Genomic DNA, 25,843 nt, shown 5'->3' on the forward strand with positions numbered 1-25,843 from the left:
TTGACACTGAACTCGGGATCTGAACGGCATTTGAATTCTGTACGTCTAAACCCATTCCAGCAGGCTCGATGAACTTTCGTGTTATCCGGGGCAGTCATTTTCTTGAGGTCTTTTCGAACCTTCAGCATGGGATATCCATCGCGGCAATCTTCACACGTCTCGGATTGATAGAGAATCGAATCGATATGACGTGTTGGAGGCAACACCACAGCAGCACGATTAACAGGAGTCAACAGGCTAGTTGCGACGCGCAGACAAATGTTTGACATCATCTTTGGGCTACTCGTTTTCATTAATAACATTATTAAATTGTTGATAGCTAACTACTGGACTATTCACTTTATCTATTATGTCTGTGTCAAATTTTTTTAACTTTAGCAAAACGGATGTGTTCTGGTTTACAGGATATCGTATGCAGTCGGTATATTTCAAAAATTTTGCACTTTAATCTAGGTTAAGTAATAAATATAATTTTTGAAACGAAAATTTCTAACAATTTTGAAACCAAAAAGGTGGAAAAATTGTACTGATTATTTTCATGCTGTAGAAAGGCTGTTTTTTCCGATAAAACTAAGTTGTCGAATGAGCACCATGGGGGGCTCTCAACCAGTATGAGTACTAAGTAAAAGTCATGGGTAAAGAGATTTGAAAAAATTTTGGTACACTAAAACTCTATTCCCACGAAGCATACTGCGTTCCAGATAGGATCTGATTTTCCGATTTTCCACTTAGAAATTGCTCCAACCTAAAAATAACCGCATTCAAGCGACTTCAAAAGGAAACATTAAACTGTGGTATATTGAGAACACAGAAGAAAGTAAAATGGATCAACCTTTGCTCCCTTATTCCCTAAAAATATTGAAATATTTCCCATAAAATTTCCCAAATAAATTATTATTAAATTTTTACTCTGAATTTATTGATTTAAATGTATGCAAATATAATTAGCGCCTACGCCAGTCCCTACCCTCATGTCGCCATGACTTGCGATTCATTGGTTTCGGTTGTTCCAAGCCTTCATCTGATAACCTTCTGGACGAAGCAAAATTCTCCTCCTTTGAATCTTCAAACATTTCTTGTTCTTGCCAAGTTCGTTGAAATTTACGATCCCCAACGGGTTTTGGATCATACTTCACATCGTCGTAGCGCCGTCCCTGGACCCAGTGATTCCTCCTGCCCGGCTCGACAGTTGGCATTGGCTTTTTATCAACCTCAGTATCGAAGGCCTCCGGTTCTAATTCCCCCGTCTCCGCCCATGTGCGTTGAAACTGGCGACCATGTATATGCCGAGGTCGATAGAATTTTTGGTCAAAGTCGCCCAGTATAGGCTGAGTTGATTCGCGATTTGTCTCGAGTTGAGCGCGACGACGCAGGGTACTGCAATTGTTATCCAAGCGAATCGATTGGCCGTCCATAGACCGACGTAATTCGGGCAATGAATATGTATACGGGGAAAACCGCGATGCTGAACGCATCAATGGACCCCTAACACGGCCAGCGTATTTCAAGGCGTTCATTATTGGAAAAGTTCTTTAAATTTTGGATACACAATATGCCAAATTTTTACTACAGCCTAAGCAATTTGAATAGGTCTATCTATGAGGTTAACAAATACAAAACTGATTCCAAAACATCTAAAAAGTTGACAGCTTATTCCAGGTTGGCTAAGTTTTATACTACTATTCAGTAGAAGTTCTGAGATTTATTCTATGCTTATGGCTATGACTATTTTAAATATTTACAAATTTAGCTTAGTTCTAAGACTTGCAGGACGATGATGGACATCCTTTTTTAAAGTTCTGAAGTCTCGTCCAGCTCTAAGAGCCCGGCCTGCCATTGCTCGCCATATAGCCAGTCAATGGCACGCAGTGCTCTCAGTTGGGAGGTCGATGGAATTAATTCCTGTGTCTTGGACAATGCCTCCAGCGTCAGGTCAGACATGCGTATATGAAAGGCATCACTACTCCTTGATACTGGCAAGGTAACTGGACTTTCCACATAACATGGTGGCTTATGACGATATTTGTTGAAAGAATATTGCGCCTGAACCTCAGATGCCTGGTTGTAGTGTCGCCGCCGACTGTGGCTGGCCAGCTTGATTTTTGGACCCAGTCGTAATGCCGTTTTGAACATACTAATTCGTTATTGACTAATTAATTAAAAAATAAAAATAAAATTATTTAACTCGGATTGGCTTGGGGGTTGTAGGGGCCGAAACAGTTTTGACTATTCGGGAAATGTGAACTGTGACATTTTTACTTGTCCCGGCAATTGCATTCGCTGTCAGACTTAGACGGATTCGGTTTCCTCTTGCATTCAGAATAGCTTGGATACGGAGCACGGGGCTTATTGCATGGTTTTTTCTTAGGGACACGCTTGCAATTGCGTTGGTCTTTACCATCTCCCTTATTCTTTCCAATATTATTGGAGAATTGTCGTTGAAGACAAGCAAACGCTTGTCCAAGGTTATGACAACGCAGTGTAAAAGACCTTAGAAGTTGTAGCATACTGAAAAATTTTGAAAACTCGACAAGATTTAAATAAAAAGTGTTTTACCGCATTGACAAATTCTTCAATGACTACTTTCTGCCCGCCCCATTAAGATTTTAGTGCATTTTGTTTAAAACTAAAATTTATTTCTTAGAAAGGTGATGTTCATTGGAATAAGACTGCGTCATGAACATGGCCGGGCTAATTTATTTCTTGGATCCACAGTTACTGCGTTGTCCTCTGCTTGTCTCCAGACCGCGGCGGTATGCTAGCACATCGCATACTGACGGAATTGCCAGGCATTGGCATTCAACCTTGCGAAGCGGGCGCGGCTTTGGACGTCGGCATTCTGAGAATGATGGATAGGGGGCCTTCACTTTGACGCAATCAGCATGTTTGCGAACGACCACGCAACGGGCTGGTTTACGTGCAGGCCTGCAACCAGGCAAAGTTATCTTGGGACAAGCGCCTTCCTCTGGACACTGAACTTGGTCTTCACACTGCACTTTCGGCTCCTTACGTTTGCGTCGTGGAATTGGTGGCCGCTTGCCTTTTTCGAAACAGCAGATCTTTTTCGGTTTTATTTGAATGGGCGGGCACTCTACCCAAGTGACCTGATACTTGCGTGCAGCTTTATCCGACTCCTTATACAGGCACTCGTCAAAGGTGGGAAATCTTTCTGGACAAGGATCGGCACAACACTCTGGAGATTGTTTCACAAGGTGATAAAACTGGAATGGTTCTTTCTTCTCACTCTTCGGCTTATCGATGCTTTTGGGGCTGCATTGAGTTTTGTTTCTACAGCCGCCATTATCCACTTTGGAACACTTGGGTGAGTCCACGAAATCCTTGGATGCCATGCTGCGAGAGATTGCAAAACTTTTCCATCCTGTCAACCCTTGGGACCGCACCCTTCCTAGAATATTTCGCCACATAGACATGACAAATTTAGAAGAAAAATATTGTCCTGAAGTTAAAGAGAAAATTTCGACTAGTAGTTCCGAAAAAAAACTGGAAAATTTAATTTTTGTATACGGAAATTCCCAAGCGAAGCCGTGTGTACTCAACAGTGTACATCACCTTACTGAAAACTAGAAAATCTCCAAGGGTATATATGGCTTTTCACAGCCTGTTTCGATTGGAAGATTTGAAATATTTTTTTCCACTTTTAGCTCCTCAAAAGTAGGCCGAGCGTCTAATTTCACTCTACAAAAACACAGGTACTTCAGATACCCAGCTCTGTTAGTCAGTTTTAATTGTGAGCTCGATGGGGTAGAGTCGTAACTAAATTACTATATATAAAAGTTTTTTTTGGATATAAAAATTTTCTTGGTTAAAATCAGTTTATTTCCGGCCCAAAATTTACCTTCTAATTCAAATCTAACAATTTGTCCTGACGCGATTAACCACTGCTGTTGAACGAGATGCTGCGGATTACTGGAATCCCGTGCAGCTCAAGCCTGAACTCAAACTGGAGTCGTGTTAAGGCCCTGGTACAGTCATGGTCATGTGCTCCTAGGACCTTAAGCCGCCAAATAGATTGTAAAAAGTGCGCCTATCCCATGCTGACTGGATTTCAGCAAATGCGCTGCTCCAGTGATGATTGCGATCCAATGAAACAGTGCGAGGACAAGCCCCCGGCCGTTGGTTGTGGTCCTTCAAGTCTATCGAAGAATCCCTGTGGCGTCACGAAAACCAAGAAACCAAAAGAGAAGTCAAAGGAAGTAAAGAAGCCAAAATTCCAATCAATGTGGCATATTGAGGATTGCGAGAGGATTGATGACTGCGATCTACCGCCTAGGTATGACATCAAATACTATCGCATCTCGGACAAGCTTAAACGCAAATATCAAGTAACCTGGGATGAGTGTCCACGGATGTTGATCAAACCGAAGAAGGTATGTCTGCGCGATTCGATCGTTCCACGTCCACTTTGCCGTCGTGTGCGCAAGGAGGTCTCCAAAGCTTCTCCCTGCCTAACCGTGAATCCCATGGAATGCAAGAAAAAAGCGGTGGCCAAATGTCCAAGATTCACAATGCCTTGCTGTAAGCCGGCTCGAAATCCCCCAAGTTGCAGCCGTGCGCGCTCCAAATCCAAGTGTGTGAAGCGCAATGCACCATATCCTAGCTTTTCCGAGTGCCAGAAAGATGCCCTACTCGGGTTGCCCCCAACTGAGTGCCGCTGTCTTGATTCCGTCTCCCTGTGCGAGGCGTGGGCCCATTTAAGACGGCGGCTTGCCCGTGGTCAAGGATTGACATTCAAATGTGGCAAGCTTTAAACGTGACAAGTTGTCAAGTTTTTCAAGAAGAGGACGAAATTCCCAGTAATGCAATAAATTGAAATTCGAGCTCACTTTGAGGGGTATAAAAAGCAATGTAATTAGTATCTTAAGATTAAACTATGAATTGCTACCAGTAGTTTGTGTCATTCTGTAAGTGTTTGTGTGTGTGTGTGTGTGTGTGTGTGTATGCAAAGCATCGTTCCATGAAATTCAAAATACTTAAAATGAGAATGCGTGCCGTATTAAAGACATTTTATAGCTTATTACCAATGCAGATATATACACACAAATCAGTTATACTTGGCATCTATCAGCATATAATCGTATATGCAGTCAGGCCGTCACATTTATTCGAAGGCTCTGAAGAGCGAGTTGTTTGATGCATGTGCATAATCAACAGAAACGTAAAGAAAGAAAAAGAAACACAAATATCCCAAGAACGGAAGAACGACAAACCTTTCTTTCCAACAGACAATGCCCCAGCAAATGTCTTCAGCTGCAAACATAATTGATGGATGGATGAGATCATGGCAAAACAGCAACAACAACAACAAGAAAAAAAGGGTACAGCATGTTCTTTCTACATATCGTTCGCCTACCTACCTTACCTTTTTGCTCTAAATAATGATGTCGCATTATTTATGCCCGCGACTGATTTGCATAGCTTGTTTTGGGGGCAAGAGTGGAGTAGTGGTAGGATGAGAGGGAACTGAAGGCAATGTGTGCGCTTTCTTTAATAAATGTTTAATTTATAATTGATTTTCCCCAACTCGACAGCCTTGGCTAAACCTCAAAACTTTTACCCAACCCGCAAAAGGCAACTGAACCGCAAAAGGATTTTGCCCGCGCACGAAAACACTTAATTAATTCGCATAGACAGACAGTCATGAGGAGGCAAACAAGATGGGTTGGTGCTGGGTGGAGAGTTGAAGGAGGGTCTACTAGATCCAGGCTAAAGAACCAGGCCCACCCAACTGGTCAGACAACTACAAATACACACTCACACACACACGCACTGTGGCACACACAATGAAATAATTAGAAATTAGAATGGAAAATGTATGCAAGACAAGTTGACGATAACAACAACAACAACGCCCTAGAAAATCCACGCCCACACATTCTATGGGTCTTGTGTGGGCGCTTTACCGCCCCCCAAAAAAGAAGCATATTTAAAATGTAGCCAAAGTCGATGTCGGCCGAGACACTGCTAAGTATATGAAGGTATGATTTCATATACATACATACATAAATATGTATGTGTATATGTATTTATATATGTACGCATTACAAGGGGTCCTTTAGCCCTTTTAGGCAGACTTCGGACAGCAGCGAATAGAGTCTCAGCTTACTTTAGAAATTATTTTATTGGAGATGGGCAAAGCAAGCAATAGGCAAAAAATCGAAATCACCAAACTAATATCAGATGACAAAAGATTAGCCAATCGTATTAGAGTTTCAACAACAGTTTTTTTTTAACTATTTCAGTTCACTCAAGGAATTTAAGGTCAATCTAAAAATCGTCTATAATAATTACAAGGATATTTGAAAATGAAACTTCTTTAGCATCATATATAGTAATACAGCTTTAAACTTACATATATCTTAAATGAAAAACTTTTCCAAATGTGCAACAATTCGAAAATGAAAGTCCTATTTTTCAGCTCATTTTTGGAAACCAAAACCGTCTTGAATTATGTAATTTTTCACATCGTTAATATGATTTCTTTTAATGGCTCAATTAGTCAACAATCTTTCGACTAATTTCACAATTTGCTTTTCCGATATGCCATCGCTGACAGGCAAAAAACTGCCGCACAAATGAATGGGGTATAGTTTAAAGAGTGTGAGTGGTAAATTTGCTGCTAATATCCGTTTACGTCTTTAGTCGCAAGAAAATTACAATATTTCGTGTGAGATAGTTTGCCACACACCCACTCCCAAACCCCACAACTAAACCCACCCAACTGCTTCCACCCACTGCCTCGCCTCCATACACATACACCCAACTTATTCATTCAGCTAGAGCTGAACTTTTTGTATCTAATTTAAATTTTCACTGTTGGCCAGCCAAATAAGGAAAAATGAGCTCAGATCTCATTCCAAGCTTGAGCTAATTTTCTCGAGCTGCTGCTGCTGCTGCTGCTGCCAAAAGGGTGGAGAGCAAAGAAGATGGCGGCCGGATTAAAGCCCAGCAAGTGGACACAGACATGTTCCATGGCCCAACCCAGTGCCCATGCCAATGCCTTGGGCCGGCCGGTCGGATTCGGTTTCGTGCTTAGCCAAATTATATTATGACTTGTTTAAAATTCAAATTTGAAAACACTAAAATCATGTTTTCGATGTCTGCGCCCACGTCTCAGCTACCTCTCCCCCACCTCCCCTCGCCAGACTTTACATTCAGAAATCCTTCGAAAATGGGGTTGCGGATAGTTTTTAGAAACATTTAGGGCAGCAGCAGCAAAGAGTTTGAGTAGGTGGGTGGGTGGTTGGGTTGCTTGGTTAGTTGGTTGGGTGTCTTGGTGTCTACGCTAAGGATTTGCTTTTGCCCTCCTTCGCCTGAGCACTGCTCCAAAACCCACCGTCAACAAACAACTTTTGCTCTGCCGACTCAAGGCAATGTCCTTTTGGTTTCTATTTTTGGTGGTAAGGGGAAACATAGTTTCTAGTTGCCACATAAATTTTGCATGTCCCATCCAACCCCCGTATGGTTGTTTCTGTTGTTGTTGCTGCTTTAAACACTTTTAATGATTTCATTAGTTTGAAGAGCGAACAATTTAATATATATTTACAATTGATTTTTCATTGGACTCAAAGGACTAATCGGATTTAGTAAGTTCATACTAAAACTGAAATCTTAAGAATGGGCTCGAAAATTGTGTCTTTAACTTAAAAGCAGAGCCGCCATTTTGTCACACACACACACACACACACACATGGGTAAAATAATTAGATTGCATTACATAAATGTTGTCTAGGCAGCCAAGTCCAGCCTGGTCCTTGTCCTTCTTCATAGTCTCTGAAATTTCAATAAAATTTACTCCACCTCCCGCTAGAGAAAGGCAGTCAAATGTCTCAGACACAAACCACAGCAACGTCTCCAGCACTTACACACACACTCAACCCGTTTTCTGCTGGATTAGGGGTTAGATAGGAGGGTGGTAAGCTTTTTGGCCAAGGCAATGGCCTTTCAAAATTTTCGAATTTACGTAAATTTAACTTTCTTGAAATACACTTAACTGTAAAATTAATTATAAAAGGCAATTGTGTGTGCGACTATGTGTGTGCATGTGTATGTGTGTTTTATAGTGCCTCTCCTCTCTCTCCCCTTGCTTCACTCCACTTCTCCCACTATTACCGCCCACTTAAGTTTGTCTTAGTCTTTGGCCGAAAAGGTGTTGGCATGGAATTTGCATAACCAACAAAACGTCAATGTCTTGTGTGTGTGTGTGTGTGTGCGGAAGAGAGATGGCTATACATATGAGGAAAGCATGTACAGTTGCGCCCGTCGACATTTGCATAGACATATGTATGTATAGGTAGGTATATATATATCCCTGTCCCTGTCTAGTGTGACTAGCCAGGTCTTGGTCTTGGGCTTTCGTTTCTATGTATGCAAAAACACACTAATTAAATGTTGAAGGCAGTTTATATTGAGATGGCCCCCGGGCGGACAAAGCAGGTGTGTGTATATGTGTGTGCATATTATATAACCCCCCCAATACTCTTACACTCTTCACCTGCAAATACATATATATAATGTACATACATATATGTATGTGTCCTCTAAGAAAATCTATAGCCTACGGTGTGCGCTCCAACAAACCCAAACCGCAAACTCAAATGTCTTCATTTTGCACATCAAACCAAATGCAGCCCACAACTACACACACACACACAGCCATACATATGTAAATGGGTGTATTTGCTGAGGATTTCTAATTACATTCGGCATCATTCGGACTTGTCTTTAGAGGGCACCGAAGGTCCTGTCCTGGGGCTGATACTCAGACTCTTACTCGTCCTCCGTCTATCTCTATGTCTCACTCTCTTTCCCTCTCTCTCAGTCTTTGCAGCCTTATGTATTTCAATGTCGATAAATTATAATGTGTCTCATGTAAATTGAAGTTTAACTAAGACCAAACCCAAGTAGAATACATATACACAACTCTAAAGATATATGTTGAAAAAGACAGAGAGGGTGAGAACTAACAACATTTTGCATTCAAAGTTATTTCCAATCCATACGTATTCTATATTCTTTTTTTTGTTCTCCGTCATCTAATTGCACATTAAGCAATGCAATTATCATTCTGACAGTTTGGTTAATGTCACGGCACTAGGCAAACTAAGTAGCCTCGACAGGCTTTGACTTGGCATTCTGCATAGGCCAACCTACTTGCCACCTGCCCCGGTTTACACACGCAGACATTTTTAATTAAACGTAAAAATTTCACTCTATTGATTAGTTGCCAACTAAACTAAAGGCTAAAAAACACAGGGAGAGCATGTGCAGTCATAGCTATTGCAAACGCATTAGTATTAGCCCATTCAATGACGTGACTACAAAAGTGCAGAGAATGGCATAGAGAGTACGGATTGGAGTGGAGTGGAGTAGAGTGGAGTCAAAGAGTGGAAAACACTGACACGCAAACTGCCTTGGAGCTGTCATTGTTCAACTGGCAGGCCACAAGCGAGCGGGACGCAAGTTTTTCGGTTGCCAGTTTGGCGTCTTTTTAACACAATGACAGTTAATTAGATTGTAAGGATAAAGGATGGCAAAAGGGATAGGTTTCTGAGCAAGAAAGAGTCAGCATATTATACAGGTGTAAGAGTTTATCAAGTTGATAGACTAACGGAAAACTTTTGTCGAGTGAATTGTGTAAATGAGCCTAATTGACTTGGTTTTTGAGCCACAAGTGAGGGATATCTAACAAGGAAGGGAGAAGATATAGAGACTATTTGTAAAGTTTATTTAGTTATAGAAACAGCTATTTCTTAATTTAACTATTTATTACCAACATTATTTTTATAAATTTCTAACTTAAAATGCAAAACGGTTAGTACAAAGCTTAGTTTTATTGATTTTGAAAAGGTGTTGCCCATATTTGTAACGTTTTAGGTGCTTAACTTAATTACTTTGTTTATGAGGTTTATTTATAATGTAATTTTACTCAAATTGATCAAATTTTTGAGTTTTTATTCGTTTTCTAGCATTTTGACAATTTGCTAAGAACATGCTTAAAGAGAACGAATCAATTTTTCTCCATATCTTAAAGTTTTACTTAGTTCTGAGTCATAGAGTTTATAAACAGATCAAAAAACAAATCATCAGTCATTAGTAGACATTAATAATAACACAAATAACTTGAAGTCGCTAAAAAAAACAAAAATTAACATTGTGTTTTCAATATGTTTCAATATGCTTTAAGCTAATACAAGAATCAGGACTTGCCAATCAGAAATACTTCTCACAAAAAAAAATTGTCATCCTTAACATCTTTAATATGAGAATTCGCCCATAACTCAAAATGGGTACAGTTGACCCTAAGTTTATGGGTATTTTAGCTATTAATACAATGCAATGATAAATATTTAAAACTTGTCGATAAATCTCAATATTAAATGAACAGAGAAACCGCAAATTTTGTATTCTTGCGTTTTTTAATTCCCTTTTCTCGTAACCACAAAGTATTGAGAGGGGGGTCTCCTTCAATCAGGGCAGAGAATTTGCAACTTTCTGCACTCTATAATTTTGGTTTTCGTTTCTTACGCATTTTATATCATCACCGGCACCAGCAACAACAATACCAACACCCTCTTTATCTGCCCGCACCATGTTGTATTTATATAGGCTGCTCCCTCCAACTAACCCTAACTAATGACCAATGTCTAAGCTAAAATATTGATCAATAAATTGCTACAACAATACAAAAATACACCCACACATAGAATGAAAACCTCAAATGAATGTATGTATGTATTTGGGTGTATGTGTTTGTGTGTGTGTGTGCGTGTAAGCAAACAGGCCATCAACAAAATGCAGTTCGTTTTCCTAGGCACTAACACAAATGGATAGGAATGTACTTATGTATGACCAGGGACTAAACAGATAGAGAAAGGGAAAGAGAGTGAGAAAGCGGTTGGGTAGATGTCCTGCAAGGAATAGGCGACCAGTGGGAGGCAATGAAAGGAAACAAACCGAACGACCGACCAAACGACCATTCGAGCAACTCAACCAACCGAAAATATTTCAAATTCATGACAAATGCATAAGATTTCAACAATACAAGTGTGGGGTTACGAACTGGGAATGGGGGATTGATAGAAAGAGAGTGTGGAGTGTTACATGTAACCCCAAAAAACAGTTAAGTGCAATAAATACAAAATACACACACATACAGACATACACTTATATGCAGACTGACACACACTCGCACACAATCACAATCAAATAAATTACAAAGCATTTAATAATTCATGCAAAAAATGACCTCTCCCCAATTGAAAATCTGTTTGTGTCTATGTGTGTGTGTTTTAAGACTTGATAATTTCAAAAATCAACAAGATATATATTCATAGCTTGAAAATGCATTTTGACCACACAAACACACACACACATTTATACTGGCACACACACATTTATATAAACACCCAAAAATATGCAAGTTGAAGTCGGAGGCTTCTTTGGTATCTTTTAAGTTCTTGGTCTTTTGCCTTGGTCTCGCTCTAACGCATACCCACACACACACACACACACAAAATGTTGTTGTTATATTGCTTTCTCTATATACAATACACACACACACACACCGAGAGAGACATTGCACTCAATTAAAATCCTTTTGTCATTGTCTTGCCATCTCTTTTGCTCACACAAATTGCATACAGTATATGGCAACTACAAAATATATATATTTTATATATATATATAAATATCTATGTATTTGTGATAAATTTTCGCAGCCATATTTGTTATTTTGCACTTTTAGTTTAAATATTTGATAGCTTGCATATTGATTGGTGCTTTGTGCAACGTGGCGCATGAGTAATAAGTTTTTCCTATACACAAAAAACACTTCTTGCTTTTTGTTGTTGGTTTCACACACACACACACACAAACACAAACACACATGCACACATATCGACAAACAGATGCAGCTCTTCTCTGAAACTTTGTTGTCCATGCATTCCTCCACATAAAAATATTTCTTGTGAAAATTAAGAGGTAAGCAAAAATAAGGAAAATATGAAAAATTAGTATAGCATATTTTTTTGGGTAATTTATAACGAAAAAATATTAAAAATTTAGATTCTATCCATTGGGCAGAAAATTGCAAACTGCATTTGTGAATTAGGAGGAAAAACTCTATCTATCTTGCAATATCTACACTCCCTCTCTCTCTCTCTCTTCTTCTCGTTTTCCATCTTTGTCTGAATGATTGTCCGTCTCTAATTACCAGCTAGTGGAACTGTGTCTTTGTTCTGGCGCACAATTCGTTGGTCATTCAGTAAGAGATAAGTCGAAGAGATTAGGTGGGAAAGAGGGAGCGAGAACTAAGCACCGCGGAGGTTTACCATCTACATCGGTATCCGCACTAATCAAGAAATCCAAAAAGCATAGCATATTTTCGGGCTGATTATATTTGCCTGCCAAAGCCTGGCATGACACCTGAACAGTCAGAGAGACCGAAACTTGTAGTTGCTGCCGCGCCATTGTTGAGCTTAAGTCTACTGCGCCTAAATGTAGGCAGCAATTGTAGTTACCTACCGTACCTAGACCCAGACCCTCAGCCCTAATGTATGCTACAAATCTCGCCAAAGCAACGCATTTTGTAGCCATTTAAGCTACTTGCATAAATGCAAAGTGAAGAAGCGAGAGGGAGAGAAAGAGAGAGACAGAGTTCCTTCTGTATATGGCATTGACCAGGGACAGGAACAGGCCCAGTACGAAGCACAGGCACAGACAGGGTTGCAGCCTCTTTGCCCCTCTCCTTACCACCCACCTTCCACATGAATCTCATTTGCATTTAAATTAGGAATGAAGCCCGATTTGTTGTTGTTGTTGTTGTTGTTGCTGCTGCTTCTGCTGCTCCTTCTTGCTGTCCAGCTACTTCTAGCCTTACATGGATGCAGTGGGTGTGTAGAATGGGTGGTGGATGATGGGCTGTCGGGTGATTTTTAATGAAGACAGCGCAGCTACTTAGGCACCCAAGCATGCATGTATGGTGCCTCCCCTTCCTTCAACTCTCAGCCTTTTGCTTCTCCTATTCTGTTTCTATGCTCATCTCGTGTTTGCATTGGAAATCTGGTTATAGAACTTTCCCCACTTAGTTTCTGCTTTTTTTGGAGAGGACCAACTTGGCTCGATTGCAGGACCAAACTAATGGCCAACAGCTTGGACAAATAACAAAAAGAGCGAGACCAAAAAGTGAGAGGTGGTGGCATGTCCGCTTGCTAATGTTCCACGTTATGGCAAATATGTTAATAACCTGAACACATGAGAGCCACACAGACACAAAATTTTAATTAGAAATGTTTTATACACATACGAACAATCCTCCCTCTTGTTGGGGACCATGATTAGAGACACATCTGAAATTTTGGCTAATTAAACTTGAAAATCTAATGTACGGGAATATATATCTATCTATTCATCTATTTAATTGTATCTTTGCTTGCAACCTGAATCTCTCTGTTGGCTAACTTACCTTGCTTCTCTCTATCTGGCTCCCTCTCACGCTCTTCGACAAAATGTAATTACTTTGCTCTGGCATATTTGCATCATGTCTCATGCTACTTGAACATGTTACACTTTCGTTGGCACCCCTCACCGAAACCCCTAGCCCCTCTAGCTTCTAACCCCATTCTCCCTGTGAGGCCCGACAACACTTTAAAATTAATATTCGTATTTTTCAATTACAACTGACACTTGTCTATGGCAGCCGAGCCCAGTTAGCCGCCCTCTAATGCCTCCTTCTCCTACTTTGAGCCTACTACCTACCAACAATTGTTGGGTATCGTCATCGTCGTCGTCGTCGTGGACAGCACACACACTCATACTCACACACACACAACCAATTCCCTACCCCCGATTGGCCCCCAATACCGCAATCCCCTAGCCCAATGTAAAATGTCATTACGGCTGACATAAATGAATAGCTGCATTCATTGCATTTGGCATTGGCTTGGGCTGGGGCTTTGGGTCGGGTCTATGGGGCAGTTACTCCTATTTCTGGCTGTTACGTCGTCTTAGCTGCTTGCTACTTGCTGGTCGCTTTTGTTATAGTAATATCGCATTAGTGTTAATTAAAGAAAAGTTTCTGCAGAATATGCATACATACTACATTATGAATATGAATGGGAATTGACTTTGTATGTGACAGGTGAAAAGGAAAGGTAGGTAAAGACTTCAATCACTTAAATATGCTTAAAGATTTTAGGATACATTCTTATAAGTATAATATCCATTGCAAAGGTGTGTTTAATTAGCAAATTGTTTTACATTTTATACGAGTTTTTGAACTGAAATTAAGATTCTGGGTGAACAATTAGGTTAGATCTCAGTTTGTTTCTGATTAAAGGTGAAGAACAAACCAACCAAGAACTATCAACTATTTTATTCAGCTATTGGAAGATAGTTTTCTACCACTTATTATGTTCAGGAAAAGGAAAGGCAAAGATCAGTCTGAGACGTCTTTAGGTTTTTTCGTATTTTTCAGATTTTCTTGGTGTATACCTTTCGTTCCCCATCTTTTATGCAACAGTCAAGTTTTCATTGTGGATGCTGCTCAAACACTGGCATGGGCATGCAATTTCCGTTGGCTCACCCTTTCGAGCCATTTCAGGCTACCATGAGGCTACCTCCTGCTACCTTCTACGTTCCTATCGTTTCGTTTCAGCGAAAAGGGACAATAAAATGGGTGTGTTTGGTCTACGGCTAAAACAAAAAATTTTGTTGGCCATATACGAGACATTGTAGCAGCAGGGGGGACAACCAATCAGCGAGAGCCGCACAAATGTTACTTTTTCTTTTTCTTGATAAAAACGCAGCGACAGCAACGAATGAGAAATGTAGAGGAACACACACTGACACACACACGCAGTGGGCTTGTGGCACATACACACATATGTGATGGGGGCGTGGTAGGCAGGGGTTCCCCCCAAAAGAGACGAACAAAAACTGTAAAGCTTTTGTGTTTTCTCAACGGTTGCCTAAAAATAAAAATAACAAAAGAAAGGCACATGGGGAAAAAACCAATAAGAAGCGAGAGCAAAACGAAGCAGACAAACAACAAACATAGCAGTACTACGAAAAAAGAGAAAGACAACCAGAGCCAAATAGATGGAGAGAAAAAATGAGGAACTGAAGAATTGCGTTTGAAAAAATTGTTAAACATAGCAGAAGACAAAATGGGAATGGGTTAGGCTCAACGTGCCGCTAAGAGGTGACACCAACAACAACATCAATTTCTTTGCTCTCCTTGCCGATGAGGAGACGGAATACAAGAGTGATTGGTCTACAGGATGAACTCGTGGAAAGTAGAAGCTAAAAAGGCAAACATTGTTTGGCATTTCTCTTGAGATAAAAGTATTAGGATTAAAACAAAGAAACGAAAAGAGACTCTCCTTTAATCGTTTCGATTATAAGATATACATAAGTATTTGTGTATGTACCTCTCTATACAAAAAAAAAAAAACAATTTAGAGGACTTATCATATTACGGCTATTCCCATCAATTGTCAAGTAATCTAGAAAAAGAAGGGGAGACACCACAGTAAGTCCAATCCATGGTAAATCATTTTTTTTTCCTGTAGCGCCAATTCCAATTAAAAATTTTGATGCAAATGAGCAGTAGAGAAAAAGTAAGCAAGAGGGAAGGGGGGTCACGGTGGAATTGGATGAGGCGTGGGCAGAATCAACTCCCCTGGGGCTACATTGCGGCAATAAATGCCGCAACAGACGCCGGCCAAAAAACAACGACAAATAAAAAACCCACCAAGAACAAGGCTAACAAACAAGGCAGAAGAGAGCAGTAAAGCGGGGAAAGGAAAATGGAACTGACCAGCCTGACACAGGCGAGTGAACTGTGGTGGTTCGGGGGGACGAGTTGTGTATAAGTACTTTTACTTTTTATTTTTTGGCCGAAAGGAAAACAACCAAAAAGAAGTGTGCCGCCAAAAAGTGAAAAGCAAGCAAACTCGGAGAAAGAGAATGAGCAGGAGCAGGAGCTGGAGCTGGAGCTGTTTCACTGGACCTGGAACAGGAGTATGTCCAGTCCGTTGCAGTCTGGAGAGGTTTGCGATTTATTTTCGGCCAGAAAACAGAGTGGGCAACGTAGAGGGGATAGGGGACGATAGGGCGGTTAAATTGCATTTATTTGACCAGAGACCCATTCAGGAGGCGCCCCCAAAGAATAACTGCGGCTGACCAGCGACCAAGCAGTCAGAAAGCTCCAGCAGGCAAACGGTAAAAAATTACCAACCAGCCAACGAGAAACGGAGAGGGCGGGGAGACAGAGAGGCAGAGAGCAAACCATAGAAATGGGAGAGAGAGCGAACGAAAAAATTAAAGGCATATAAAAAAAAAACTCAAAAAAAAAAAGAACCCAAACACGGAAAAAAGAAAAAGAAAGAAAGAAGGGGAGAAGAAGAAAATACAACAAAAAAACAAAAAGAAAGAAAAATTGGGACAGGCTCACGGGGTGGACTTAAGGGGGTTGAGTTCAGTTCGGGCTGACTGAGAGCCTGGACAATGCTTGGCCTTCATTGTTGTCAAGCAGCCGTCCAAAGTGCCCATACCCGGCCCCCCTGCCCATCCTGCCTACCCTCCCCCATCATACTCTGGTCTGGGTGGTTGATTGAGTGGCGCGCCCATTGATGTTGTTAGTGATGGACCAGGAGCAATCTGCCACTACCACTCCCACCACATTCACTCCGTTTTCAGCTTGGCCTTGTTTTGTTCCATTTTTCTGGATTTTTTTCCACTTCCCTTATCCCGGCACACCCCACCCTCACATTGGCGCTCACTCTTCTGGTGCTTTACTTTTTTACACATTTTTGTTTTGGTTTTTGTGTTTCGCCTGTTGTTTTTCATGCTTTTTTGTTTTTATTTCGTCATTCGCCATGCGACTGGACTGTCAGCTGCGTATCCTTATATGGCTAGCATATAAAAGGATGCATATAGATACATATATGTACATACGTATATCGCATATATATACATATATATCTTTTGTATATAAGAGCTCGGTCAAATGCGCGTGGAAATTGCAATGTCTGCAGTTTGCAGCCTTTTGTTGGGGTTGCCATTTCCTTTTGGAATGGCTTCGGTCTGGGGTTGGGGTTGGTCGGTTTTTGGCTCCATTGGACAAGTGATGCTAGCATTTATATTGACAATGTTGGCGCAGGAGGGGAAATTGTGCAAGAAATCGCCTCTGTATAGCCATATAGAGAGGATAGTCAACTTTATTTTTGGATTTTTCTTTTGCTTCGAAAGTTAATTGAACCAAGCGTCAATGAAATCAATCGGAAAACAAACTAAGCTACTTCAACAAGTGCGTGCAGCTGAATAAGGACTAAAGGATTAATTAAATACAAGACAAATGATTCTAATAGTAATTGAAACCAGAGGGCCGGGGCTAACTTCGACCGCGTCAAAGTTTGTATACCCTTGCAACTTTTTTGGTAACTCTATCCTTACCTATTAGCCATCAATGTGGAAGAACGTTTTATCTAAAAAGGCTTAAGCTTGAGAAAGAAAGGCCTACAATCATAGGAAATAACGAAGATATTGATCAAAGTCACTGTTTTCCACCGATCGTTCCTATGGGAGCTATATGATATAGTCACCCGATCTTTATCAAATTCGGCACAGTCATTAACATATATATTAAATTAAGAAATGTTTAATTTAAAAGCAATCGCGTTAAAAGTAACGAAGTTATTTACAAAAGTCACTGTTTTCGACCAATCGTTCCTATGGGAGCTATATGATATAGTCACCTGATCTTGATCAAATTTGGCATAGTCGCTTATAGGCGTAGTAAACTCTCTAATATTAAGTTTCACGACAATAGCTCAGAAAATAACGAAGGTATTGAGAAAGTCACTGTTCGTGACTTGCTCGTTTGTATGGGAGCTATATTATATAGTCACCCGATCTTGATCAAATTTGGCATAGTCGCTTATAGGCGTAGTAAACTCTCTAATATTAAGTTTCACGACAATAGCTCAGAAAATAACGAAGTTATTGAGAAAGTCACTGTTTGTGACTTGGCCGTTTGTATGGGAGCTATATGATATAGTCACCCGATCTTGATCAAATTTGGCATAGTCGCTTATAAGCGTGGTAAACTCTCTAATATTAAGTTTCACGATAATAGCATAGAAAATAACGAAGTTATTGAGAAAAGTCACTGTTCGTGACTTTGGGGTTTGTATGGGAGCTATATGATATAGTGGTCCGATCCGGCTGAATCCGAGATATACAACGCCTGCAGTATATACAAGCCTAGGTGCAAAATTTCAGCTCTGTAGCTCTTACGGTCTAGGAGGAGTTTGCGTTGATCCAGACGGACGGACGGACGGACGGACGGACGGACGGACGGACGGACGGACGGACGGACGGACGGACGGACGGACATGGCTAGTTGAACTCGTCTCGTCGTGCTGATCAAGAATATATATACTTTGTATGGTCGGAGATGCTTCGTTCTATGCGTTGCACACTTCTGACCAAAATTAATATACCCTTTTTGCAAGGGTATAATAATGACTTTCTATTTAAAATATTGGTACGTGCCTAAACTCGATAAAATATTTAGATAATTCCATTAAGTCATTTTATAGAAAGTAGAGTCCAGCTTTACTTTCTACTTTAAACATTAAGCAATATTAATAACAAGTTTCTTTTTTTCATCACGCAGATTTTAAGTTAACAATCTCAATAGATTGAAGCATACTTTTAAGGATAATTGAGTTGTAGACACCTTGATTCAAATAGCCTCTTAGTTTTCAATGTGATTCAACTTTAAGTCTATAATATACATACACTTTAGTCAAGAGTGGAAAGAAACCATTTGATCCTTCAGTAATAGGTAAAAGCCAGAAAGTATCAAAAGTCTGATAGACAACTTGATCTAGTCTCCACTAAGTTCTTTGTGCTTATAGATTTTAGCCATAGGCCACATAAACGATGAACAGATTTTGCCTACTGAGATTCTATTTACATTTTTTACAGAATATCTATATGATTCTTTTTACTCTGAGTTTGATTCTATATGTAGGGCTTTGCTTTGTCAATAGCAAAGATCAATCAGTTCACTAAGCAATTGCCTATCATTTGCATTTCCCAACTCTTCTCTTCCCTTGCCTCTTCTCTATCTCCCACATTGAATCTAGGAAAAGAATGGACCGCATTAACAATTCTGAAAACATAAAGCAACATAAATATTAATTGAAAAATATTTTCACATCTCGACGACTTAACAGATGCAAAAGGACAAATGAAAGAAAAACTACGCAAGCAGACATACACACACATACACACACTTCCTTTCATAACATATACATACTGATGAAATTATGTGCATTTGCATTAAACAAAACATTAAATATGCAAAAGTGCAGGCAGAAACATCGAAAAAGAGCCAACACCCCCACCAAAACCCCAACCCAAGCACTTTTCCAACTCTCTCACACACACACACTGCAAATGGGGTGTGTGTCTGTGTGTGAGGTTGGTGAAAAAGCATATTGCCCAGGGTGACCAAAAATAGAACAAGTCAAATATTTTTCGACAATTTATGAGCCTTTTTGCCTACCCCTGAAAATAAATGGAAACGGGTAACATGGGAGGGGGGGAGCTACTGATGGGGTGCTGCTGGGCAGTTTGTAACTCTACTCCATTCCCTTTGCATCTACCTACCAAAAATGCCATTTGCAATTAAAGCAAACAAGCAACAACAACACGAACAACATCCACGAAGTAACCGTTACCGTCACCGACGACGTCGCCGCCGCCGTCGCCGTGGCCATGGCCAATGTCGTTTTCTTTCTTCGTTTTTGCGTTGGCTACTTTTTGGCAATTGCATTTTTTTACATTCGAAACGACTGACCAGGCTTTCACACCCATCAGCAACGCCACCCCATCAGCCCATCCAACCCATTCTGCCCATTCACCCCGTCTACCACTTGGTCGCATGTGTGAATTATAATTTCGCGTCGCGCTCAAAAGCAGGCAACGAAAAAAATAAAGAGACCAAAACAAAAAAAAAAAACCAAGCAAAAGAAGTAAAATAACACAACAGAACTCAAAAACAAAAACAAAAAAAACTACAGACCATTTCCATTTTTGCAATGGGGGCTTTTGCTTATCACTGGGGCTGTCAAGTGCCCAGCATCCTTTTGCAAAAACCTCCACGTCGTATAGTAACCCCTACCCTACCAGCCGGCACTCAAGAGGAGGCTCTGCTCTTTGCAATAATTCAATTCATTTTCTATTTTTTGTGACTTATTTTTATTTGACAGCCGTGTGTAAGGGCTGGGAGAAAGGCGTGGGAGAAGCGTATAAAAAATAAAATAAGTGAAAGTTTTATAGGATTGAGAAGAAGTGGATGATGATGAGCAGAAGGATGATCATGATGACGATGATGATGATGATGATGATGATGATGGGCTTGAAGTGGACATTGTGCAGGTGGCGTTGGCTTTGGTGAGGAATTGTCCGGGGTGGAGATGGAGACGACTGCTGTTGTGACTGCTGCTGTTCGGGGCTATAAATTTGTTGCGCTACCTTTTGTGTAAGCATTTTGTATTGCATACGTTCAGGCGCGTTACCAAACGATTGTTAAACACAACGAAACTGAAATGAACTTTGCGAAACAAATGAACACAAAAAAAATGAACATACACGGTGTAGACATGTGTACATATAAACAGAGAAAAAGGTTTAAACATACAAATATGAAAAAATTTGTTAACAATCAATCGAACCGAAGTACAACAAAAGAATATTAAAGGAAACAATAACTACTCATGAAAAGATAGCATGTGAAATGATTTCTTATTATGCATTTATATTATCTTTTAATATCATTGCTAGTATCTTTCACTGCAGTTTTATAGAAAAACATAAAGAAAACAAATTTAAAACAATTTTTAGGATTGTCTCTCTTTCTTTACTTAAAGACAATTTGTTTAGGAATTTGTTATCTAATTAACCTATTGGGTTCTAAGAAGAAATTTATGTTAGTTCATACAATTTATACGAATTGGCTGATCTAGAATGGGTGAAGTTTACCCCTTAAAGTATGCAATTGGCTGAAAAAGTGTTCATTCTTTGCAAAAAATTTAAAACTTATCGTATGCCTTGTCACTTTAGTAATGACTACAAGCAGTGTTTGCTTCGATGATTTCTTGATCCACAGAATATCCCAAATCTTCTTCATATGTTTCTTGTATTGGACATTGCATAATTTTGGGGGCAAGTTTCTCACATTGTGGTTTAAAAGATACTTGTTCTTTATATTAAGAGAATTAGATAATATCGTGGAATTGAAATTTGTATAGTTTAAAAAGAAAAGAATTGTTTCCATATGACTTCAAATTTAGTTGTCTATTTATAGGCTTCCCTTTAACGTGTTTTTACAACTATAATTATTATATAATTAACCAAACTTTTCCTCTACTTAACAATCAATATTGCATTTGAATTGGGTGTCAAGCGAAAATGAGGACAACATTTGCCTCATGCATGTGAATTATCTGCCATCTCGTTTACTCATTGTTTGGCCAACTTAAGGCAAAATCAGTTTTTAATTTCCGCTCATTTGCAAAAGCAATGGCATAATGAGGCAAAAAGTGGGTTTTGTTCCTTGTAACTTTTAGCGGCAATGTGCCGTAGGGAGACAGGGAGACAGTCCACTATGAGTTGTCTCATGCTCCTGCAGCAACGTTCAACTTCCATTCAATTGAGCGTGGGTAAATATGTTGAAAAGTTAATTCATTGCACATCAGAGTGGCCATGGAGGGAGGCACGCTATGGCCAACTATAAGACCCACCCCGCCACCCTCTCCTCCACACTCATCCCTCATATACATACTATACCTAGTGGCTGTCAGCGATGGCGTTGCTCTGTTTGCATAAAGGAGCTAAGGACAGGCGCTGAACAGGACAGGACGGCTGCGACTGAATCGGGAGGTTGGGAGGTACAGGACATACACAGAGGACATTTGCGTAGAGTTTTTTTTTGTTTTTTTTGTTTAGTTCTACTACATTTTTTTCTCCTACTCTCGTGTATGTGTCATAAATTTAGTTCGATTTGCTGTTCAATGACATTAACTTGGCCAGCTACCTGTTTTTTACTCTTTACTCTGTTCTCTCTGCTATATGGTGTTCCGTACTGGTTTTTCCTTTGGCCATAACTGTCAATTTTTAATGCAGTTTCTTCTAGCCACGTTGCAATGAAATTTATCAAGCACTTAATTAACGTCCATGTCAGGCTAAAATGACTTGGATGGCCAGCAGCGAAATGTTTAAAGCTGAAACCAAATTATTTCATTTCGCATCTTAACTTAATTGCATTTACCAGGCCCACAAAAAAAAAAAAACGAAAACAAACCAAATACATTTCTATTTATTTAGCATTTTACATTTTTGGTTCTTATTCAATTTTTTTTTGCTGTTTTTTCTTCTGCCGATGCTGTCACGTTTAGCGCTTATTTTTATTGCTTTTCTGTTCGGTGTGTGTTTGTGTGTGTGTGTGTCTGTTTTTTTCCATCCATTTTGGTATTTTGCACTACAATTATGTTAATTTCCTATGCAAATAAAATTTAATTGAAGCCCTGGCCCAGGCACGTCCAGGAGGCGAGCAAGCAACCAAGCACTCGCACTTAGGCGTCGTCCTGGTGCCGGCATTAATGTGGCAAATGTCTCTCCTTCACCTCCCCCACCCACCCACGCACCCCTTTCGTATCTAACCCGCTTAAGGACATTTGGCGTCGACACCAGCATTAATTGCCAATAATTATATTGGCTTACCTTTCCACGTTTTCTTTCCTCGTTTTTTATTTTCTTTTCCATTTTCCTTTTCCTTTTTGATCACCCTCCCACCCTTCCTGGAAAAGTTGCCTTTAAATTTTGTATTTGGCAAAAATTGTTTCAATTTTCTTAATTTTAGTAAATGCGAAAAATTTTTCAAATGAAAATTCATAATAAATTCGCTCAATTAAATCAGCATAAATTGGACTGAGGCCCCGGCAAACAATACAAATGTGCAATGTGACAATTACAACAAAAATTAAATTAACTTATTAATACACAGAGAGAGGGAGAGAGAGAGAGAGTAATACATGTAGATCTGTTCAGTCAGGGGGATATATTTAAACATGACAACAAAATGAAATGTAATACAACCAATTGTGTCTGTTTGTGTGTGTGTGTGTGTGTGTTTGGCTGATGTCGCTTAAATAATAATCCAATCAGTAAACAATATGTGTACAAATGCCAATTCTGGTAGTCGAGTGGGGCTGCTAGAGGTAAGGGGCGTGGCAAACAATATAAATTGAATTTGTGATTTATTTGCCCATCAAATGTTGCTCGGCTTAGCAGTTGCTCAGTGCTAAAAGTGAATGCCAATTTTCTAAACTTTTTTTTTTTTTTTTTTTGGACTAATACATTTCTCTCTTCATCTCATTTTAGGACTATGATAAGGAAATAAGTTGCCACAAAATACATTCGCCCCATCATCATTCGCATCTGCATAATCATCATCTGAACAATAATAACAATAATATTAGCAACGAAGATGACAACATGGAGGGCTCCTCCATCGAGGTGGATCACACTCTATTGTCGCCGCCGCATTCACATTCGCCATACGACAGCAAGGACCACGTTAAGGAATTGGAATTCTACAAGAGTTTGGCCGCCAAGGCTGCCACACTGAGAGAGGCAAATGCTGTGGCGGCTGCCGCAGCAACCTCATCATCATTGTCGCCTACGCCCATGCAAATCGATGCCGATGACGAGGATGTCGATGATCATCATCAGGCAGCTGCCGTTGAGGCTTTGCGTCTACGGCGCGAGGAGCAGGCTCAGGCCAAGGCATTTGCTGCTCATCTGAATGGAACTAGTGAGTACATATCGAAAGCCAAACAAAATGCAAACATACTATATATATGGATCAGGAATGGAAACTAAGTATCAGCTAAAAGCGAATACAATGTATTAGAAAGACATTATTCGAACTTGAAAACAAGGACATGAATAATTCAAATACTCACAATATTGACTAATTTAGAGCTTTATGAAATTAATGTTAATTGTAATTATTTTCTGCTTATAGATATTTTTTTTTTTTTGCTAGAAAAGATAACTTGATTATCAGCTTAGACTTTCATTGCAATTTAACTTAATTTAACTTAAAAGCATTAAAATACGAAATCTGTCTAGAAAATCAGTTAAAGATAGGCAAAATTACGAATTCCCAATGTTTTTAGTTTTTACAGAATATTTTAAATTGAATTTTTTTTTATTAACATTCAGGAAAATAACCAATTAAGATTTATATCATTGTCAATTTATTACCGAATACTTTGTGCTTGTTTTCATTGCTTTTCCATTCTATCTTAACAATTTGTCATAAAACAATCTTACTTACTTTTATTCTTTTGATTAACAGTAAAATCTTCTTTTTTCTGAAGAATAAATGAATTCTTTTTAAGTGAAAATATTTACTCATATTAATAGATAGTAAATAGATCGTAGTAGTCCACTAGCGTTTCAATGATTTGCAATAACTTACTTTAACTGTCAGTAGGGACAGACAAAAGGACTAAATTGTAATCTTTAAGCATGAAAAGGAGATACTTGATACTTGAAGATTACATTTAAGTCCTTTTTTAATAAAAATTCTAGATTTAGGGCTAAAAGAATTCATTGGCTTTTTATGAATTATTTTCATTATATAATAACTTTTTTATATCCTTTTCTGATTGGTTATCAAGTGAAAAATGTATATAAGCTTGTTGAAGTATAATTTTTACTTACCCTCTACTAATTTGGTTAGTTCTATAGCTTAGTTTCCATTCCTGAGTCTGACACAGACATACGCCCCCCAATGCACACACACACACTTACACACACACAACCACACACCCATTGTTCTGGCAATTAAGGCGCTTTTAAGGTTGCCTCACAAAAAAATATTAAACCTATCAACCTTTTCCCTTGACATTTGAACTGATTTTCTGGCTGCCATAAAACTAATGACAATATTTTCTCTTCTGCCTTCTTTTTTTTGTCTCAATCTCTAACAAAACACAGTGCAAGACATGATAAATTTGCAAAAATTACAAAATCTGGCCACGCTGCAACAACAACAGCAGCAACAACAACAACATCCTCATACACATACACATGGCCATCATCCGCATCATCCACATCCCGCCACGGCTGCTGCATTGGCAAGTCTTCAGGGCTTAGCCGCTTCCGTATTTAATTCACCATTGAATCTCAGTGTGGGAGCGGAGTCAGTGTCAACGACAGGAGCAGTGGCAGCTGCAGCAGCAGCAGCCGCAGCAGCAGCTGCGGCGGCGACAGTGGGAGCAACTGGACCAGGCGGCGTCATGGGCGGAGGAGGAGGAGCTAGATCTTCTGTCTCGCCCATACAGAGCAGCAAGAACAAGACGTCAAAGGCCAATAACAACAATAGCTCCACCATCTCTAACGCAAATACAGCCACCTCCTCATCCTCAGTAACATCATCGGCATCTAACCAACAGCAGCAGCAGCAGCAGCCGCAACAGGATAATCCCAGTAGCAGCAGCTCTCCACATGCTCTGAATGCCGCCACCACATTGGCTAATGTTTTGGCTGCGGCCACAGCATCGCCACCGCCAGCTCTTCAAGCGCCGCCGGCAAGCGCCCAAATGCCGCAACTGATACTCGCCTCCGGACAACTGGTTCAGGGTGTGCAAGGTGCCCAGCTGCTCATACCCACAGCCCAAGGTAAGGCCAGGGATTAACTTTAGTTGTGCATGCATATAGAGCATGGGTTGGAGGGTTG

General features: G+C 39.9%; 3 protein-coding genes across 9 annotated transcripts in view; 2 read left to right on the top strand and 1 right to left on the bottom strand.

The window, feature by feature from the left end:
• pdm3 (pou domain motif 3) overlaps positions 1–25,843 on the top strand; it is a 93,869-nt gene that overhangs the window by 59,245 nt on the left and 8,781 nt on the right. For 6 of the 7 annotated variants that reach the window (XM_068291240.1, XM_068291245.1, XM_068291241.1 and 3 more), the window contains exons 3-4: positions 23,476–23,908; positions 25,102–25,785. In XM_068291240.1, coding sequence (XP_068147341.1) covers positions 23,476–23,908; positions 25,102–25,785 — 1,117 coding nt within the window. Of the gene's footprint in view, positions 1–23,475; positions 23,913–25,101; positions 25,786–25,843 lie in introns of those variants that run through there. The other variant, XM_068291246.1, reaches the window with a different exon arrangement.
• LOC137577451 (uncharacterized) lies at positions 2,615–3,576 on the bottom strand. The gene has a single exon (XM_068290927.1). The coding sequence runs from the start codon at positions 3,429–3,431 to the stop codon at positions 2,697–2,699; it is 735 nt and encodes a 244-aa protein (XP_068147028.1). The 5' UTR covers positions 3,432–3,576; the 3' UTR covers positions 2,615–2,696.
• LOC137577450 (uncharacterized) lies at positions 3,731–4,908 on the top strand. Its single transcript, XM_068290926.1, has one exon. The coding sequence runs from the start codon at positions 3,915–3,917 to the stop codon at positions 4,767–4,769; it is 855 nt and encodes a 284-aa protein (XP_068147027.1). The 5' UTR covers positions 3,731–3,914; the 3' UTR covers positions 4,770–4,908.

Source organism: Drosophila tropicalis, unplaced genomic scaffold (genome assembly GCF_018151085.1).
Source record: "Drosophila tropicalis isolate 14030-0801.00 unplaced genomic scaffold, ASM1815108v1 contig_593, whole genome shotgun sequence".
NCBI classification, from domain to species: domain Eukaryota; kingdom Metazoa; phylum Arthropoda; class Insecta; order Diptera; family Drosophilidae; genus Drosophila; species Drosophila tropicalis.

What these genes read in the sequence shown, in the direction of transcription:
- LOC137577450 (XM_068290926.1), top strand. Translation starts at nt 3,915, where the DNA reads ATGCTGCGGATTACTGGAATCCCGTGCAGCTCAAGCCTGAACTCAAAC.
- LOC137577451 (XM_068290927.1), bottom strand. Translation starts at nt 3,431, where the DNA reads ATGTCTATGTGGCGAAATATTCTAGGAAGGGTGCGGTCCCAAGGGTTG.